The sequence below is a fragment of the Parus major genome, chromosome 6, assembly GCF_001522545.3.
Source record: "Parus major isolate Abel chromosome 6, Parus_major1.1, whole genome shotgun sequence".
NCBI classification, from domain to species: Eukaryota; Metazoa; Chordata; class Aves; order Passeriformes; family Paridae; genus Parus; species Parus major.
In genome coordinates, this window is record NC_031775.1 from 29,421,553 (window position 1) to 29,442,880 (window position 21,328).

The 21,328-nt window shown below is 36.9% G+C and overlaps 1 protein-coding gene across 5 annotated transcripts in view; it reads left to right on the plus strand.

The window, feature by feature from the left end:
* WDR11 (WD repeat domain 11) overlaps nt 1-20,066 on the plus strand; it is a 34,787-nt gene extending 14,721 nt beyond the window's left edge. For all 5 annotated transcript variants that reach the window (XM_015633692.2, XM_015633693.2, XM_015633694.2 and 2 more), the window contains exons 12-29: nt 2,383-2,489; nt 4,445-4,520; nt 5,959-6,067; nt 6,372-6,496; nt 6,912-7,059; nt 7,388-7,494; nt 7,958-8,072; nt 9,261-9,432; nt 11,218-11,326; nt 12,079-12,141; nt 13,147-13,212; nt 13,908-14,076; nt 14,314-14,409; nt 14,755-14,920; nt 15,761-15,858; nt 16,804-16,949; nt 17,331-17,410; nt 17,942-20,066. In XM_015633692.2, coding sequence (XP_015489178.1) covers nt 2,383-2,489; nt 4,445-4,520; nt 5,959-6,067; nt 6,372-6,496; nt 6,912-7,059; nt 7,388-7,494; nt 7,958-8,072; nt 9,261-9,432; nt 11,218-11,326; nt 12,079-12,141; nt 13,147-13,212; nt 13,908-14,076; nt 14,314-14,409; nt 14,755-14,920; nt 15,761-15,858; nt 16,804-16,949; nt 17,331-17,410; nt 17,942-18,099 — 2,110 coding nt within the window. In that variant the 3' untranslated portion in view covers nt 18,100-20,066. The remainder of the gene's footprint in view (nt 1-2,382; nt 2,490-4,444; nt 4,521-5,958; nt 6,068-6,371; nt 6,497-6,911; nt 7,060-7,387; nt 7,495-7,957; nt 8,073-9,260; nt 9,433-11,217; nt 11,327-12,078; nt 12,142-13,146; nt 13,213-13,907; nt 14,077-14,313; nt 14,410-14,754; nt 14,921-15,760; nt 15,859-16,803; nt 16,950-17,330; nt 17,411-17,941) is intronic.
* The last annotated feature ends 1,262 nt before the right edge of the window (nt 20,067-21,328 follow it).

Here is a 21,328-nt window from a genome sequence, read left to right on the forward strand (position 1 = left end):
TAGGGAAATAGCTGTGACTGGAGCAGTGCTGCTCATTCTTTTTCACTGAAGCTCAGCAAGTTCAAGGCTGCAACAGCTTTTATTTTGAAAATTAAAATCTCACTGACTGTAAAAAGAATGTCTATGGCCTGCAGGCACAACCTGAAAATTACTACATTACATCCAAATTTTAGCAGTTGAATTGAAGCTGTTTTAGCATTTGAATTTCAGCTGACTGCACTTTGGGAAACTGCCTTGCAAACATTCATCACCTCTTTAAAAAAACTTTCCTTGAATAGAGAAATTAGAGTGAAAAATATCTACCACCACTTTGGGAGCACATATGGTTTAATTTCCCATTTTGCCTTTCTCTTTTTTTTACAATCCTTAAATTTAAGTAGCAGCTGCCATGTCATAAAGTCACAACAATCTATTCTCAAGCAGAAATGTAATTTGTGTTTTTATCCACTTCAGTGCACTTCGTGATTTGTTTGCATTGGAAACATTAATCAGAACAACTGAGTGTCACTCCTGAAGTACCTGAGACAAGTTGAATGTATAGAATCTCTAAATGTTACATTTTAAAAGAGTGGATTCAGTCTGAGAAGTGGTTGGCAGCTGAATGTAACTCTTAATTCTGCTAGGCAAAGATGATTTTTGTAAGGAAATTTTTGCTATTTCAGTAGGGAACTTGAATTAGGGAATTTGAACCACTGTCTTCAAATTCTCAATTTCTGTGTATGACAGTGACAAAAATGATGTTGTTTCAGGTGCAAGCAGTTAGCTGAGCTAAGGTTTCCTTTTGATTTTGAGTGTCTTGGGTTTGTGTAGATTTTTATTGGTATTGACAAATGGCCAGGCAGCAGCAGAGAAGTGCCCTGGTAAATCTGAGCTGATGAAGGAAGTGTAGAAATGTGGAAAATGCTTCAGGTCTTTACAGGAGAATGGTGAATAACTACCAGGAATAACAATGCATTAGGAGTGGACATTTTCCAAAAACCATAGCTGAGTAACAGAAATGGAAAGGTGTCAGAATTCATATTTCTTCCATTTCAGAAAGCTCCCTGGGTTTATGACCCTTTGGAGACTTGCAATGTCACCCATTACTGCAGTCGTAGATTTCTACTCAATCATGCCTGAAATGTTTCAATTAATAATTTAATACTTCTCACTTTGGTTGAAATTAATGGTTGAACTTCCATAGGTCCTGCTGGGAAAAAGACTGGACCATAAATTTTTAATTTTTTTGTGGACTTAGGAATAAAGCTCCCCATGTTTTTAAAGCTTGAACTAAAATAATATAAATATAGCTGTAAATTGTACGTGCAAAATATTATGGGAGTGCTTTTTGGTTTCACCCATGTACATTGTATTTAGGAAACTTCTGCTTAATGCAGTCTGAGTTGGATTTACTGACAGTAAATCATAAATACTGTTATTTGTCTTTCTCATACTGCACATATATTCTTGCAAAGCACATAGTTGATGTAACAGAATAATTGTCCTGGGAACAGTTCTTAAGTAATCTGTGTTTGAAGGCTTTGAAGAAACCTTAAATCCTTTTATCTGTGTTAAAATGAAGTTGAGCACATGTGTATTAGAGCTCAGTTTTCATTAGAAGAGCTCCTTGATTTATTTTGCAGATAAAGCAATTTTTGCAGGCACCAAGCGTGTGTGGGAAATGGGGCTGGAGAAGGGTCTTGTTTAGGATCAGGCCCACCCAGTGGCACTTTCTGTCCCTTTTGCCCTGTGGTGTATTTCAGGAATTGGCTGAGAATCCATCTGTGCTGCCAATATGTTCTGAGCACTGGAACTTTACATCCTTGCAGCACTGCAGCGTAATTTGCTTGGGAGCTGCTTTGGTGTGATCTGAAAGATCAAAAACAAACAAAAAAAAGACAAGGTTTTTGGTTCTTTTGTGAAATCTCTTCAGGGTCTCTCTTTTTATATCATCTTTATTTCTCCTCTCTCTGGACTGAAAGAATTAAGTCTACCCACTCTGCCTCCCACATGAGTATTTCCTGTGTGCTGGGAAATCGGAGTTTGATGGTAACCACTGATTTGATCAGAGCAGGGCTTTTAGTTCATGCTAGTGCTGAGTATCTGTGAGGGCTTTCTGCAAAAGTTAGCAGTGTTTCTACCTGAATTTTTTATTTTAACCAAAGTAGAGCTAATGCAGTCTGAAAAGAAAGCTGCTCTTAAATTTAATTCAGTAACTTTATATTCACACCGTAGTTGTTAATGTATAGCTTCTTGTTATGCTTAAATATTATGTTCTCATAAAGTGCAGAAAGTTACATCTGTGCTGGGTTTTTAAGAATATACATTAAAAAAAATACTTCAAACTTCTAGCAATTCAAGTATTTTGGCTGATATGCTCCATGTATTTCCTTTTGATCACAGGGGAATTGAGTGGATAAGCTTGAGTGGGTTCATTTCCTTTGCCACATCAACACCCAACAACCTGGGGCTGGTCAGGAATGAGCTGCAGCTGGTGGACCTTCCAACAGGTTTGTGTTTCCTGAGAAGTCTGCTCCAGGAGCTGACAGATTTGCTGGGGAGTGACAAGTTCTGATTTATTTTCTTTTTATTCCTTCTGTTGTCATGACAAAATAAAATAATAGAGGAGCTTTAACTGTTTCTGCTCTTCTTTGTGAAGCCACAAAGATGTGTTTTGTCTGGTGCTCTGCAGACAGACTTGAACCAACCTTTGCAAAAACATCTTGGCCTTATTAAAAGAATAATAAATATAGCAGAGGGTCTGGAGGTAGCCACACAGGGTATTAGTGGTGGATTTTGTTCACAAACTGCACATACTTCCAGATTTCCAAATGTGTTTTGTCATAGTCTGCACCCACTGTTTCGTGTGCCCCTGAAATGGTGTTGAACCATTTGTTGTGGCTTGTTTCAGCAACAGGTCAGGCACATGGTCAGGATTTGAGTGTGAATGAGTGCAAAAGGGATTTTAAACAATAAAATCTGATACTTTTATAAAGAATTGGAAAGGTTAAAAAGTAAATAACTGTTAAAAGATACTATTGATAGCAAAGTTAACAGGTTACATGTGCTTTTTCAACTATTTTGGCCTCAAAATGGATTATAAATATATTTGTGATGAACTCAGTATTTGCACAATACAAGGAGGTAGAACTGAGGAGATTAGACAGCACAGAACAGGAAGCACTTTGATAATTTTAAATTATTTTTAAATATGAAAAGCTGCAGCCACTTAAGTTCTCATTGAAGAGCCTAAATCTTGCAGCACATGGCTAGTTCTTTATATAAAGTGATTTTTTTTTTTCCCAGTTTTTTTAAGCTTATGGAAAAATCTCAGTTGTTGTATTTCCAAGGTGCTGCACAAAGAAGCTATTCTTGTAGCATAATATTATTGTAAAGTTTTTTCATATAATGTTTTTTGTTCATCTGTTTAAAACCAAAACAGAAAAGATTGAGAAATTAATCTCATGTAAAATGGGAATCTGACTATTCACTCAGCTTTTGAATCAGTGTAGAACATTTATAGACAGAAGTCATAAAATATTGAGAATTTCTGCAGGCAACCAAGTTTCGAGTAAATATGAATACGTGAGACCTTAGCATTTGGTTTCCTTAAAAATGGTACATTTCCTCTTTGAAAGCTTTCAAGAAAGCTGTAGCAATTTAACTGATTTTTGCTTCTTCCCTCTTTGGAGGGAAGTTTGGAGCCCAGCTTTCTATTTTAGGCATAGGCAAACTCTGCTGATTCAGATTTACTTTGACAAAATTCAGATGTATGTTTCTGAACAAAAATACGAAAGAAATTTGCTAAGATGTTGTAAATAGAAAAGAAAGAGCTCTCCTGTCAGAGGCTGCTGGAATTCTAACTCATATTCTTGATAACTGGATTTATTCAACACCTGTAATTCTGCAACACGTCCTACAGCTGGATGAAAATTTTGTTGGGGATGAGATTATAAACTCTTAAGATTTACTGTTTTAGCTGGAAAGGAAGAGATAATGGTAAAAGATAAATGTAGAATTACACTATGAAACACTATCACACTTAATTCATGGCAGAGTTAATTTCTCTTATCAAAATTGAAATCAATTAATTTCCTCTTTGGGGAATGGAGAGAATCTCTCATTGGTTTTGAGTGGAAAGTAATAACACTTGGAACTCTCTGTCTATATTTATGTAATCCTGATGCATCCATTTGAGTTGTGCTCTGGAATGAGTCAGGAGTTAGATTTGACAGTAGAGTTTATAATATATTTAATGTAAACTTTGAAATGATAATGATAAACTCTGAAATGCAGTAAAATGAAATGCAGTAAAACTTTGACAATGACAAGAGTAACATTAGAGATGACTGGTGATTTGGAGATCTGCTGGTTTGGTTTGTTAACTGTTTCTGTTTATAAGCTATTTCTCTATTTCTCTTTAGTTTATTGACTGTTTCTGTTCTCCCCCTGTTTTGTGCTCCAGGCAGGAGCATTGCATTCCGTGGGGAGCGAGGCAATGACGAGCCAGCCATCGAAATGATAAAGGTGTCTCATTTGAAGTAAGTGCATCAGCCTTGGGAACTTTATAAATTTCACTGTGCTGCATGAAAATCCTCATAACATCATAGACATTCCAAGAAAAAAAAGCACCTCAGAGTATATAGAAAAATATTCAGCAGCATCAAGAGGAAAATGCTTCCAAATATTAATTCCAAGTGTGAAAGCTGTGAATGTTTCTGTGGTTGACTTTGTCACTTCAGGATCCAATCACATTGCAAAATCAATAATTAATATTTTATTTCTTGCAGGACTTGTGTTTACTGAACAGACTTTTTGATAATATTAAGGAGAAAAAAAGTGCTGGACTTTTTTTTTCAACTTTGATTCTGTTATGAGTTAATTGTCTTTTCCATAACTTAGGCCTTACTTAAAACTAGGAAGTTTGGCATTACAGATTGGATGATTATTCATATTTATTTAGCTTCTGTAAGTATTTCACACCTTTATAATAATTTTCTGCTGGAAAACCAGATGTGAGATACAGTTGTTTGAAAGGTCAGCTGATAAATGACCAAGTTGTTTCCAGTTCTCATTCTTTTGAGCTGAAGCCTGTGACAGGAGGCTCTGATCTTCATTGCATCAAAAATAATTGTAGTACTCTGGGAAACCACTTTCTTTTACAAATGAAATTAAAGTAGTCTTGAATTTGATTGGGTATTTTCTCTAAATCTTTAAAGCTTCTTCTTTACAGTGGAGGAAAAAATTAATGTCCTCTAGCTTGCACAGGAATATTTTTGCATGTAGGAGTTCCAGAGAATTTGGAAGAGTTCAGCAATATAATATTCTTAATAATGCATTAAAAATTAAGAACAGCCATGGGCTTAGATGAAGAGGCTGGAGAGTGTTGAGTGAGACAAGAAAGGAGGCTCACTTGCAGAGAGATGAATGCTTTAGAAGACAAACTGCTGCATGGCCTCTCTATTTTCAAGTTAAATGTGAAAAGTGGAAGATTAAAGGTGTTTACACTCACCCAGCTCCACAGATGAGCCATCTGAAGACATGAATGACAAGTGGTTTAGTGTGAGATGATTTTATGCTCATTTATCCCTGGGTTAGGAAGTGGCATGCATCTGCAGGAGGGAAAAAACTCTGTCCAGCCTGCAGTCTTGTGTGTTTTTCTGGTATTTTGTGCCATCAACTCAGGCTGAACTTGGTGAGATCAGAGTTGCTGCTGCTCTCTCTGAATTATTCCCCTTGTCTCCTCCACAGTAATTGTGCAGAACCACCTGTCAGAAATTTCTCATTCTGCTAGCTTTGAAAAGAACTCTTTTTCAGACATTCTTTTGCTCCTCAGTAACTCAAGGGAATCACAAGCTTCAGAGGGGATTTAATTTGCTCTGCTAACTCTTGAGGACCTCCAGAGTGCTGGTGTGAACAACATGTGTGAAGTAAAATGCTCAAAGGACTCTTGCTGAAGTAAATTCTCATTTGTTTCAGGCAGTATCTAGCTGTGGTATTTAAAGATAAACCACTGGAGATCTGGGATGTCAGAACTTGCACTCTGCTCAGGGAAATGTCTAAAAACTTCCCTACAGCCACTGCTTTGGTAAGGAGTAAATTCTGTTACCTTTTAATAAATATAATACATTGAAATAGTATAAAATCTCTGAGCAATTTTGCAGCAAGTGTTACTGTAGCTGTAGCATATACAGATAAGTGCTTTAACATTTCATCTGTCACCAAATGGAGGCAGGAAAAAAGGAGGTTATGGTGCAGAAATCTGCTCTGTGCCTTGGGTGATGGAGGGAGGTACTACAGAAAGCAATCTCTTTGGGAATCATTATAAAGCCCCAGTAAATTCAGGGAATAAACCTTTGTCTTTTCCATTTTTCCTGGGCCATTTTCCACAGGAGTGGTCACCTTCCCATAACCTAAAAAGCCTGAGGAAGAAGCAGTTGGCAGCCAGGGAGGCCATGGCCCGGCAGACAGTGGCATCAGACACTGAAGTCAGCAGTGTGGAATCCTCTGTGATCAGGTATCCCTGCTCCTGGTGGAATCCTGTGCTACAGCAAGTGTTGTTTTTCCACCATGTGCCACTTTTCTAATGAGAATAATATTTTAGAACAGATTCTTGAGCACATAGCAAGCAAAACAACTTTATGGGCCTCCCTTTAGTGTTTATATGTGGAACTTTGATACATCTATTTCTCTCAGGGATGTCTGTGGCAGTCCATTGCTTACCTGGTTCTTTTAGTGAAGCTGTTACTTGCCCTTGGACATTTCCAGAAGAGTAGAAGTAATAAATAGTTAACTGTTCAATAAAATGGTTAGAAGGATATATGCTTTTTTTTTCTTTTTTTCCCTGTTTCTGTGCATTATTAGGTAGAATTTGTCTTGCAATTCTGATTTCAAGTAACAAATAATTGTGTCTCATTATGTTCTTTTTAAAGCTTGTTACAGGAAGCCGAAAGTAAATCAGAGCTGAGCCAGAACATCTCTGCCAGAGAGCACTTTGTGTTTACAGGTGCTGATGGGCAGGTTTATCATCTCACAGTAGAGGGAAACTCAGTAAAAGACAGTGCAAGAATTCCTCCAGATGTGAGTTTCAATTTTTCTTTATCATTGATGCTTTATTGTTTTTGCTCAGCTTTGATTGCCAGAAGAAAATTGGGGATAAGCTTTGTAGCAGCAAATGGTCAGTAATGTAGTACTTTGAAATCTGAAATCTGAATTCCTACTTAAAAACTGATAGCAATTCTGTTTTCACAGTCTTATATGTAACTTCTCCTGTTTTAACTGCGTAGAATTTGTTGGTCTATCAAGTTGTATAATATTTTTTTTAAATGAATACCAATGTTGAAATATTTATTCATATGTTTGAGTCTATTAATCCCAAGATATTTTTCTGCTTCTTAAATACTTTCAGGGAAGTATGGGTAGCATTACTTGTATTGCCTGGAAAGGGGATATTCTGGTTCTTGGAGATGTTGATGGAAACTTAAACTTCTGGGATTTGAAAGCTAGAGTATCCAGGTATGAATGCAAATTAACTCTGTCAAACATGAGATGATGAGTATTAGAATGTGGAATGTTTTCATCCTTCCTCATTTTTGTTCTTCACTGTAGGGAAAGATACACATTTTTTAGAATAAAAATTTAGAAAATGTCTACTGTGTCACAGTTCCCTACATTTAATCTATTGTGTTTTCAGAAGAATTAACATTTAATCACAGTTTTAAAACCAACTAGATATCATTTTCTCACATTAAATCTGCAATGGGTTCTGGTAAAACATTAAATATTGTAGTATTTATTTCAAGCATTTAATAATTTTAGTTTAATAAATTGACAATCTGGACAGCCATTTGTGTGTGCATATAGAGAGATTGTTCTCCTCAGTCTGTGCAGTACCAGGATCTGCAAAGTTGCTGGATAGGATTCAATTTCCTGCAATATTGGGTATAGAATGATGGATCCTAATTTTGTCTTTTCTTAGGGGGATTCCTACACACCGGAGCTGGGTAAAAAAAATACGGTTTGCCCCAGGGAAAGGAAATCAGAAACTTCTTGCAATGTACAACGATGGGGCAGAAATCTGGGATTCAAAAGAGGTAAGGGACTGTGAGTTTAATAGGCACTTCTCTTCAAAGCCCACACCTCACCTCTGAAAATCAGGATGAGTCAGGGATTAAGTTCTACTGAATCAGGATTTCTTGCTGGCAGCTGTATGATAAAGTCATATGGCTTTTCTCAGAAGGCTTTTATTCCCTATAAAGCATTTTTGAGCTGCCATCAATGAGAAGTGTCTTCCACTGTTAAAGCTGACACTATCTGAGATCCTCTTTGTAATGGTTTTGAGGCAGACCTTGAAAATCTAAGGGGGAGTCCCCAACCTGAGACTTTAATCCATGGACAAGAGATTGCTTTCACTGCAGGTTTCTTTGTGTATGGTCAGTAGATTTAATTAAATAAACCAGAAAATGTTGTTCATTAATATTGTCTAGCTTCTCTTCATACTCAGAAACTCTGTAGTTATGTTCACAAACCTTTTGGGTTTTGCTTTGTAGGTCTTTCAGGGGATTATAGTACTATGGGGAAGGAAATATAATTGTACTGTTTTAACTGCTGGAATAAGTTCAGGGTATCAGGGTATGAAACAGGAATTTTAATTTTTTTTCCTGTTCACTTTGTGAAGAGCACCAGTTCCAAATTCAGACACTTAATTAGTGCAATATGAAACACCACTGATGATAAGAATGGGCAGCAGATAGGAACAACTACTGTGAATTACATAAGCTGAGTAGAATATTACCCAATGAGTCTCTCCTTGAAGCACATTTGAATAGTTTTGATGCCACAGGATACTCCTCCTGTAGCTGTTCCCTCTTCTTTTTCTAGGATAAAGAAAGGAGTTTCTTACATGAAAGCATTTAAAATTAAATTCACATTTTCAGTCCAAAGTCTTTTGGAATATCTGTAATAATATTTTATAGTCTCAGTTCTATTATACATCTAATCCTGTCCTGTTAAAAAAGATAACAAGAAGGCAGCTGTACACTGTGCTCAAAAGGATTTTTTCTCAGCTCTAAATTGGGAAATAGTATTGTTCCAGGGCAACCATGTGATCTCTCCATGGTTTCTAAATTCCCACTCTCCAGAAAAGACCATTATTGAAATGATTTATGGCTAACTTCACCTTTCATCGTGAATTTTGTGCTGTGCCTCCTGGGTGTGTGACACAGCCTCACACAGGGTGATGGAGAGGCTGCTAAAAATAAAAAATAACTGAACTTTTCCAGGTACAAATGGTGAGCAGTTTAAGAAGCGGGAGAAATGTGAATTTCCGGATCTTGGATGTGGACTGGTGCACGTCAGACAAAGTGGTGCTGGCATCAGATGATGGATGCATCCGAGTGCTGGACTTGTCCATGAAACCCTCGTGCTTCAGGATGGATGAACAGGATTTAATAGGTATGCTCATGTCTTTTCTGCTACCCACTGCTTGAGACTTCTGCACTCCCCTTTGGAAAGTGGAGCTCAGCACTTCTGTTAGAACAGGGAATTGTCACATGTGGAGATTTTGGTGCCTTTTCACTGATTTTCATAGATACAGGTAATTTTTTTATGCTTAGGGCATATGCATGGTTTTTTTTAATACAAGTTTAATCTCCTAAATAATAAATACTTTTTAATATCTTAATTGAAGTATAAATTAGCAAAATAAGAGCTTTTTGTACAGATATTTAGAAAATTGACTTACAAAGCATTGGCACATCATTTACCTGCATCATTAGATACTCATTACATGATTTAGAAACAATTGTTGATGTGTGAAAATGTATTTCCTGATTTTTTTTCAGGTGTTTGTAGACTGATACATTGCTTTTCAAACTGACCTTTAAAATAGCAATATAAGTGTTACTTGCCTTTTTAGCCATATGTCTAAGAAGGGAATTTAAATGTTTAACTAGTTAACTAAACTATACTTCTTTTGTATTTTTTATTAGTGGTGTTCCAAGTAACTCTTCTTGTTGCCTTTTGAGTCAATCCTGCTCATATAATTCCTTAAGTCATTTCCTTAAAACCCAGTAGATTCTAAGATATATGTAATAAACTGTGATGTGAGGAGCTGTGATATAGATTTATGTGAGGAAACATGTAATTTATCACAGCCAGTTTTGTTATCAAATGTTCTGCAATATTAAGTTATAAAAATGAATGTTGTAAAGCCAAGCACACTGAAATGAGGCTGTGCCAGCTGCCTGTGATTGAGCTGTCCTTCTGCCTCTGCTCTGTGGTAATGTTTTAATTACCAAATCACATTTACAACAGTCCTACATCACTCAGTGCACAAGAGGAACAGGGAATTGTGAATATTTAATCATGGAGCTGTTTTTGGTACTTGTTTTACTCCTCACTACCTTACTGGGTAGCATTTGCTGCCTGTCAGCCACACCTTGTACTGAGTACAGACTTACTGACTTTCACATTTGTGTGACAGCACTTCATGTACAATTTTTATCTTATTAAACTTCCCACCATCCTTTCCAGGATGGGGTTTAATCCTTGCATTGTACTGTAGGAATTACAGGGACAAAGCCAAACTAAACTTTGCACCATGCCCTTGTAGTAGCAATAATCAGTGCACACAGCTCTGCTGAAACCAGTAGAATGCATTCCAGGAGTCTATGGCTAAATTCACTATGGAATGTCCTGAAATTCTTATTTGAGCATGGTTGATAACCCTGTACCTTCTATGAAATGTTTTTGCTTGAGTGTAGTGAAAAGTTTTTATGACTAGCAGCCTGTGCTGGGTGTGTGAGAAGACTTTTATTTATGATTTTCCTGGTGCTTGCAAACCAGCTGAGACATTTTCTGATGAACATTTTCTGGTGGGACATGTTCTGCTGGTGCATTTTCTAGTGGTACATTTTCTGTGGTACATTTTCTGTGGTACATTTTCTGTGGTACATTTTCTGGTGTACATTTTCTGTGGTACATTTTCTGGTGTGCATTTTCTAGTGGTACATTTTCTGTGGTACATTTTATGTGGTACATTTTATGTGGTACATTTTCTAGTGGTACATTTTCTGGTGTACATTTTCTGTGGTACATTTTCTGTGGTACATTTTCTGTGGTACATTTTCTGGTGTACATTTTCTGTTATTTATTTCCTGGAGGTACATTTTCTGATCAGTGAACACAGCATTATTGCACATGACCCTCTGGACAATGAATCTTTTCCTTTTGTTTCAGAACCTGTCTGGTGTCCCTACCTGCTTGTTCCAAGGGCTTCATTAGCTTTAAAAGCATTCCTGCTGCATCAACCATGGGATGAGAAATATTCTCTAGATATTATGGACATGTAAGAAGAAATATAGATCTATATATAACATATTATTATTTTTAAAGCCTGCATCTTTTATTAGCCTTTCTGTGGAAATAACTGTTAGATGTATAAGTTTCCTTAGTCTTGGGGACAGTAAAAAAAATAATTTCACTATTTATTACTAAAAGTAATAAATTGATAAGGCTCTAAGGTCAGGTATTTCTTCTGGCTTTCAGTAGCACTTGGCTATTAAAAACTGCAGTCTGCTTTAAGTATGGGTAATATTTTTATTGCATTATATTACTTCTGAGAAAAGTTGTGTTCTTTTTGTTCTAGGAGTTAATGCAGCAGTCAGAGTTGTTCCTAAAGTGTAACTGCAGGTGATACTCTGATATTCTGGTAGATCTGGCTGTACTCTTGGAGAGCCACATTCACATCATCATAGGGGCACATTTCTGTGTCCTGGATTGGCTCACAGTCACATTATAATGCTCTAGGCATTGCCATTTTTATTAGTTTTAAGGTTAATGAATAAAAGAAAAATGGGAAAAGGAAGCTTGGCACTGACTCTGAGGTTCAGTGGAAGCAAACTCAATCTTTCACTGCTGTTTTGGAACTAGTAACTGGATAAAGAATCCTGCATGAGTGGCTTACCAAAAGAATGTGAAAGATTGTTTCTATGTATGTGCCTGTATTTTTCTCCTACAAGTAGTGCTCTTTCATTTCAGGTAATTCTGTCCTTTTGGTAATGTAGAAAACCTCTATTTTTTCCTTTTTTTCTAAAACAGTGATTATCCAGAGAATGAAAATATTAAAAACCTTCTTCAAGAGCAGTTGAATTCTTTGTCCAAGTAAGAATTTTCCTATTATTATTTGTGTAAGCTGTGGAATTCTGAGAAGGCAAAAAATCTGAAGTTTGTGGCAATCCACAATTAATTAAGAAAGAATTATTTTTGCCTCTCTAAAAATACACTTGAGTAATGAGTTTTTATTTAAAAGGGGTTATTTTTTATGTAATTTTAATCTTGGTGCTTTAAAGGTACTGACAGGGTCGGTACATGATTGGCAACTGACCTGTGAGCATTTGGAATGTTTTAAACATTTAAGGGTTCTTTATGTTGATCCTGACTGCACTGGACACTGCTACTTAAATATTCCAAGGTTTGTTAGGGTATTTGAGCTCTGAGGAAAATAAGATGATTCTAGCAATCCTTTGTTGAAGATGCAGTTCCAGAATAATGTTGATGCACATTGCTTTATTTACACAGGAAACAGATTTTGACATTTTCAATTTAAACCTTGAAAATTCTAGTTAAAGTTAGCAAATGGACAATTTTGTCCATTTTCCTCTTGTCCTTTCATTTAGTTGGGTGGAATAGGTAACAGCCTGTTTTTATCCAGTCTGAAACACCTGTGGAAAACCTAAATTCGTGCATGTGCATCCCTTCTGCTATGACACTACATAGCTGCAAGATTATTTGTAATTAATATTGTAATTAGTAGAATTATTGCAGACTAACTGGCAGCTTTGCATACACCCTGGTGGTGATTCCCTGTATTGCAAGGAGAAAGAGTTCCTGATGGACTCAGTGCATTTGCTCCTGGAGATCAGTTATATTTCAAATTATATATAATTCCTCTTGTAATTGTTTTCATAGATGCATTTTTTCATTTCAGAAAAGAAATTGTGTGTTTTAGGGGTTGAATTTTTCAGTTTGTACATGATGTATCCTATTTGTGTTCAAAACCAACCAAACAAAAAAACATGCACAGCATTTTACAGATTCTTTAAGACTTTCTCTTTGTTTATTTATTTTCCTATTTTTTTTTCTATTTTTTTTTTTCACTTTATGCAGTGACATAAAGAAACTTCTGCTTGATCCAGATTTTACTCTGCTGCAGAGATGTCTCCTGGTTGCCAGGTAGTAGAGATTCAGATAAATATAGAAAATGTTTCCTAGGAAAATCTTGTTGTTAATGCATAGGAATGAGCTGAACTTGAGGAACTCACCCAGTTGTCCTTTAACTTAGCACTGTCCCTAAACTACTTTGTTACCCATATAGGAGCGTGGTTTTAAGAACAAAATGGAGATGTTACCTCACTGAAACAGTTTTATTTACATGCTGAGTACAAGGAGCTTCCCTCAGTCTTGGTGGCACTTTTATAACTGCAGTTCTGGCAGCCACATTATTTTGTTCATGCTCCAAAATGTCATTTAGAACTTCACAACAGTTCTGTACAAACAGGGAGGGCCTGGGGTTTATTTCAAGTGTATTTGTTCTGTGTGGTTCTTCTGCCTAAACTGAGCTAATTTTAATCTGTCTGTATTCAGAGATGGTTTCCAAACTTAGTACCTTGTGGTTGAAATATCAGTGGATATCAGTGACTAAGTGTAAAATAATAATAAATACCAATTTCCACATATTTCTATGCTGAACATTCCTGGAGTTTAATTGCTGTTGTGACCTACCTTGCTGAATGTCATTCCATAATGTTGTCCCATTGATAATGCAAAATACTTGTGCACAGTCCTTGAGAAAATGAAATACATCATATTTTTATGTGATTTATGGAAAAATACAAACCTGTTTCACATCCTGCTTTGTATCTTCTCAGACTGTATGGGGACGAATCTGAGCTGCATTTCTGGACTATTGCTGCCCACTATTTGCACAGCTTATGCCAGGAAAAGCCTGCAAGACCAGACACAGCCGTCCTTCAAGAGCAGCTGGTTAATCCTCTGGATATATGCTATGATGTACTGTGTGAAAATTCTTACTTCCAGGTATGTCAAAGAGTTTGAAACCAAATTTAATAGGAATGTCATCAACACAATAAACACTCACTTCCCTGTACATATTTCACTTTTATTAGTAACATACCAGTCTGGATTAAAACATTCCTAGTACTTAAAAATAGAGGCTGTTCCAAAAACTGGCAAGAGATGTAAATATCTTTTAAATGCCTGGTTTTATTTCTTATGGTAGGCTTACATTTAAAATATTTTTCCTTCTTTGTCCAGAAATTCCAGCTGGAAAGGGTAAATCTCCAGGAAGTGAAGAGATCAACATATGATCATACCAGGAAATGTGCTGATCAACTTCTTCTCTTGGGCCAGGTTTGTGGGTAACATTTGAATTTCTTCTTCCCTGTTTCATGTACTTAGCCTGTTCAAGGAAGGCTTTTGCTAACTTTATTTGCTATTTCATACTTGTATGAATCCAGTGCAGAGGTTTTTTCATTCTTATGTTAAATTCATGATGGGTTTTCAATGCTGTCCTTATTGCAAATATCCTATTGAAACAGAATCTTAGTCATTACTAGACAGGGAGGTATTTTTGTAGCCTGTTTTAGAATTACTTCCATTGTTGTTTGTTCCATGTCTTAAAAGGGGTAAAAATAGAAAGGCTTTTAAACAAAATTAATATGTTGTGGTCAAGGTTGCATTTTTTTCTCTTGCTAGACTGACAGAGCAGTGCAACTGCTGCTAGAAACCAGTTCAGAGAATGCACATTATTACTGTGACTCACTCAAAGCTTGCCTGGTCACAACTGTCACCTCGTCAGGGCCATCTCAAAGCACCATCAAACTGGTGGCAACCAACATGATAGCCAATGGAAAGCTTGCAGGTAAAATAGCTCCTTCTCCTTCCTTGTATACTCATAATTCTCATCATTTTGAAGGATGCCAGTGGAAACAGGAGTGAATCCTGCTGTGATAGATCTTACATGTTGCATGTGCTGTAGCAGACATTACACAGAGTAGTTAACACAAAAATGATCAGTTACTGAGTTATAAAATCCAGCTTGTCATGATTTATTTTCACTGGAAAACTTAGTTCTGGAGGAAATCTTTTAGAATTGTTTGCACAAAAAAAAGCTGAGCACATAATATGTATTTTCCACTTTTCTAATTAAAGAATAACTAAAATTTGGTGTCCTGTTACAAAACATGAAACATGGATTTAGTCTTCTTTTCAGTTCAGAACTTTGTTCATAATATGTGTTTCCTTACAAGTACAGGTTAATTTTGCTTAATGCAAGAGCTGCAACATAATTGAAATATTTCAGTTATAACCATATAACTGAAATACTCAGACATGCTGAGAAAGTTAAATGTCTGTGCTTGCCTGGAAGAACTACTTTCCACTCTGTTAATAATTGCACTGTGGACAACATTAAATTAAAATAAAGAACTACCTATGAAATCTATTTATTTCATTTACAAAGATCATTATGTCTCTATGATGAGCAGTCCTGTGAACCCCTAAGTTTGTGTTCAAATAAAGATAAATGAGAGCTTTGCTTGGCCTCTGTAGCCCAGAACAAAGACGCAATAACGCACACGGGTTATGTTGAGGGCAGTCTCAACATCCTCACGTGCTGAGGGTATGGAGATCCTTTTCCACACTGAGATAGCAACTCCTTTTTCCCTGGATTTCCTGAGTGGAGTGAATTTCTGTGTTCCAGAGGGGGTGCAGCTGCTGTGTCTGATTGACAAGGCTGCAGACGCCTGTCGTTACCTGCAGACCTACGGCGAGTGGAACCGCGCGGCGTGGCTGGCCAAGGTGGGCAATTCCTCACTTCCAGGCTGGTAACACCAACCACCTGCTTAGCATCTGTGCTTGGGAAGGCTGAGGAGGGTGCTGAGGTTCCCTAAATAACTGAAACATCAGTTAGAAATACCATTTAGCCATGCAAAGCCAGTCTGTTCAATCAGCGCTGGCAGATTCTTCAGCCTTCTGACCACACAGCTCTGCCCTCATTTATGTTATAGGACTGAGGCTTAAAAAGGCTTGGAATACTCAATTTCCTAATTTTTCAGTAGTTTGGGAAGGTCCATATAGCTGCAGCAGTATAAAGTTGGTAATAAACTACAAAAACCCACTCCTGGATGTGGATAAATAACTGGGCAGTGACTTTGTGCTGAGCTCTATGTAGTGTGTGAGCTATTATTACCACCACCCACATAAATTTGCATCATCTTCTGATTTGGTGTGCAGCCATAATTACAGCAAAACTACCCAGACACAGCATTTATTCTCCACATTAAAAATGGGCAGGAGTTAGTAAGGATTTTTCAGTGTCTCTTAAAGTTTCTGTTATGTTTCCTGAAGAAGGAATGGAAAAAGTACTTAGATTTTCTAAATAAGTGAATGCTGCTTTTCAGAAAAATAAAGATTTTTTTTTTTGTCCTTAAGTCTTCAGTAAAGGATGAAGAGTAACGTCTTGATTTGAAAAAACTTAAGAAAAACTTGGGGTAAAAATGATGTTAATCACATGTAAAAATGAAGTGACCCAAGTGAAGTATTTTTATACCCAGATATCTCTGATTTTCCTTAATGCCACATTAATTCAAGGAATATGCATACTTTTTATTAAAAAATGATGTTTGCAGATGCTTTTGCTTCTGCCCAGAGTGTTCCCTGAGGAGAATGCAGCAGCAGCAGCAGCAGCAGAGAGCTGTGTGTGTGGGAGCTGGGAACTCGCTCAGGCTCTGCTGTGTCCCGCAGGTGCGGCTGAGCTCGGAGGAGTGCGCGGACGTGCTGCGGCGTTGGGTGGATCACCTCTGCTCCCCACAGGTCAACCAGAAATCCAAGGCCATTCTTGTCCTCTTGTCTCTTGGCTGCTTCACAAAAGTTGCAGAGATGTTGCACAGGTAAAGGTGAAACAGCAGCTGTGTTTTCTCTTGTCCACACTTCTGACATCTGTTTCTATTTTACCAGGTTTTTCTTTAATTAATTTTAACTTGTGGGCTACAACTGGCATTTCATTTTAGCACAGGCTTTAAGACTGCTAGCACCCATGGACCAAGCAGCAATGATTTATAATATCTATGATTTGTTCTGAGCAACTTCAGCCCTGATCTTTCAGAAAAATTTATAGGAGGTGTCAGTTCTTGAGTGCAAAGAGGAAGGGGTGATATAAAAAAGTTTTAGAAAGCCTCTCTGCAAGTGTTTTGGTGTGATGTCCTGGAATACTTTTCTGGTTTGTATCTTAACAAATGATTCTCTTTTTTTTTTTTTTTCCCCTTTAACAGTATGAGGTACTTTGATAGAGCAGCTTTATTTGTAGAAGCTTGTCTGAAGTACGGGGCATTTGAAGTTAATGATGATACAAATATCCTTTTTCTGAAACCCTGTCTTTGCTCACTAAATCTTCACATGTGTTCTGGAAAGCTAAGCAGTTACACAAACTTTTGTATTGTATACTATAAATAATAATGTATATGTAAATAATACCTGATCCTGTTCTATGGAGTCATCAGCCTGTAAATAAAAAATACACTAATAAGTCATGTAAGTAACTTCAGGTCTAAGTAATGAAAAAAATCTTTGTGACATTAAAATTTCTGTTGCAATTTATCCCATTGTGTCAGTAGGCACTTAAGGATATCTGAAGTGTGTCTGGTTTAGTTTACATCACTCTGCATGCTGCTTTATAAATACTAATATGAGTTCAAAAGAAGGATTTGAAGCAACATTTTTTTTATTATTTGTGCTGAAAAATAATGGATTAGCACAATATGTAGCAACATTCAGCATTTTCACCTTGGGAGAGGTAAGAAGTAAGAAGGGGGGGGGAAAAAAGGGATTCTGAGGTTGTTTTTGTTTTGCTATTAATTTGTGTTTTCCTTAATGCTTCAGTTACATAAATTGATCCATGCTGTGTATGCAGATTATGCCAGAAGCTTGAAGCTCCTGGGCTTTAAAGAGGGAGCTGCTCTCTTTGCCTCAAAAGCAGGAGAAAGTGGGAAGGAGCTTCTGACTGAACTCAAACAGCCAAAGGAGGAGGTGACACAGGAGTGAGGATTCCGTGTTGGGAGGTTGTCTGGCAGACTGGGATTCCACTGGGTGAAAATACATTTTTCTCTTGAATCACTGTAATAACTGATCTGTGTTGTTTGAGCAAATGCTGTTAGATGTGTCTAAAGTCAGGATTAAGAACTGTGGTGTTGCTTTTTTGTTAAATTTGTCTTCGCTTTCACAAGAGGGGAGAAAAGCTTATGATAAAATTATACAATAGTATTTCCACTTTTTCAAATGTAGTAGGGATAAAATTGAAAAATGTGCTGAAAGGGTTCCATACACGTGTAAAAGTCTGGCCCATTTACTTCTAAAAATCAAATCTTAGTAGAACTTCAATACTGTTGTATTTATATGTAAAAATTACTGAGTCTGTACTGTAAAAATATAAATATATTTAAAAATACAGAGATCACAAAGCACACAGTTATTTCCTGGAAAATCATGTTTTTTTCAGTCCAATTTCTTGTTTAAAGTTACTGTTATTTTAAATCAATTCACTGTATTGTCATTTCCATAACTGCCTGGGATGGAATCTTTAACAGGTTAACTTACAAATGTTGCTCTCCTAACATTCCAGAAATCCATGAAACATCACTTTTTTCAGTTAAGGAATTGTTACAATCCATTTTATTTTCAATTGTGCACTCCCTGCACACCCTGGGGACTGAATTCTGCCTGTCAGAGGATGGGAGAAGGTTTTACCTCCAGAGCAGCAAGGTCAGGACACTGCTGGTGCTGTCCCCTGTCATTGTTTTGTTATTGAATGTCTGATTAACAAAAGGTGAAAAAAGCATTGTGCAAAGTCAAAACAATGGCTTTTCATGAGATACTTCTCCTGCTAATGTATCTTTTGGTCCACAGACACGAGGATGCCACCAAAAACCTCTTTTCATATTTTTTGCCAGTATTTCAGTACTTGTTTGTGTTATTGTTTCTGATGTCAGATATGTCTTTTTCAGAAATTTTACAGCTGAGGAGTGAGTGCTGATGCTACATTGCCCTTGCAAACTGAAGACTGTGGCATTTAGGCTAAAATCCTAAATTCTTCTTTTTCCCTGCTTGTTGGAGCTGCTGAAGTTGAGTTTGTTGTCGTGAAAAGAATCCTATAAAATGTCTCTCATTTGAATGTAATTTTTGTGTTGTCTACTTGCAGTAACAGTGCATTGGATTCTCCTTTTGTTCAAGGATTTGTGAATATGTATAGAGAACTCCCATCAGCTTTGGGACATCTCCAGCTCCAGAAAACTTTTGGTTCAAATCTTAAATAACATTTGTAATAAAATGGGAAAGAGTACACTGTTCAAGTCATTCTGAGTACAAACTGAAAAAGAGAGTTGCATCATTCTAAGGAGAAAAGTAGGAGATATAACTGCAAGGTGTTGTTTTTGTTCTTGCCACATCTTACATAAATAACCACAAAATACCCTTTGTTCAGTGTATTGTGAACCATGCTTATGGTGTTGCTTTATCTTGAGAAAATGAGTATACAAGGAAATTTGCCTTAAGTATTACGTGAGCAACAGAATGAATCCAAATGAGCTGTAATTAGCAGTGGCCTAAATTCTGCCTCACACTGACTACTACAGCTCTACTCAGTCCCTGCTCAGTCCCTGCTCTTGCTTTTGTAGCAGCCCTTGTGGACAAGGCTCCCACAGAGTTGTGAACACACCCAAACTTTTCTTTGACAGGTCATGGAGCTGTTTGTCAGTGGGTCTCTGAAATAAATTTCCTTCAGAATACACTTGGATTTGTAACTCTGATGTTTGTTTTTTAAAAAAAACAACATATTGCAAAGGCCTTTTAATACTGAATGTTTCTATAAACTTTTAAGTGTGCAGGTTTCAGGGTACTTTGTGGCATTCCCAACTGGAACCTTCATGAGGAAAATAGAGTGTAACAGTGATTGAAAAGTTTATTTAGATAATACTGCAGTCTCATTACAATAATAAACATATTTTTAAAATCTCTGTGTGTCTTGATTTAATACAAAACCATCATCTGTTGCTCTGGAATTGAGTGCTGCTTGTGCAACTGTTGTCATTTTGCCTTCTGGACAGGAACAATGCTCAGGGCTGGGTTTAATAGAGGAAGTGATTATCCTTTGTACATCTGAGTCACATTTTCCATATTAGTTCTAATGAAACATTGTGTTTGAGCAGTATTAATTCCCAGGCTTTAGCAGCAAACATAAAATTTGTATGGGTTAAATTAGAGCAGGACACGGTCAGCACATCCTGAGTTTTGAAAAGCACAGAAATAAGTGATGAAAAAAAATCCTCTCCCTTTCTGTTCTCACAGCCTAGAAAGTGAACTGAATGAGTTTTTTAAATAAATATGATTTAAACTCCTTTAAACCCCTTTGAGAATTCCCTCCTCAAAGCATTGTGAATACTACAATTTATAATCTGTATTTTCTCAGTTTTGCCTTTTGAAGCCTCTGTCAGCAGTGAAGCCATAACTCTGGAACCTGTGTTTGACCTTGCTTGGCAACGAGGAAATGGTAAAATTGTGTTTGCACCTCAATATACAGAGATTCTTTGTGCATTTGTCTTTGAACACCAGCCCTGTATTAATTAACTGGGATGTTTAATTAGCAGAGCAGAGTATTCAGTAACAATTTAAGGATTCTTTTGCATAAGGCCAGGACCTTTGGAAATATGGAATTTTTTGGGCATTTAGGTTTAGATGAGAAACTTCTGGTTGAAGCAAATCTTGCAGCACAACTAGTGCTGGTTACTCCTCTCATTGTTTGATATGAATAATTTTGGCCTTCCATGATCAACAGCAATAAACAAAAGTGTAAGATGGAGTGCAGGGATGCATAAATTGTCTTCAGTTCAGTGAAGCATCTGGAATTTGTACATTTCTGGAGCTCAGTCAGTCCCACAGACACTTTCTCTCCAAATCTCTGTGCCCACATTCCACTGGTGGCTGTACAACCTGAGGGAGGCTTACACTGAATATTGTCATGGGACTCTTTTGGCAGAGCTGGATTTTTAAAATGGCCTTATTTTCTTTTCAGTTCCTGATGTGATTCTTTAAAAAAGTCCAAATTATTTCAGTTTTAAGATAATGGATTGTCAGTGGAAAGTCTAGAAAATGGTCTTTCAGCTTAGCTTCAGTAAAGGCCCTAATTAGAGTTTTAATTTGATCACAATGTGCTTCACAATAAAGGCAGCCTGTAAATTAAACATATGGACCAACAGTGTCTAAAATTGTCTAACTTGGG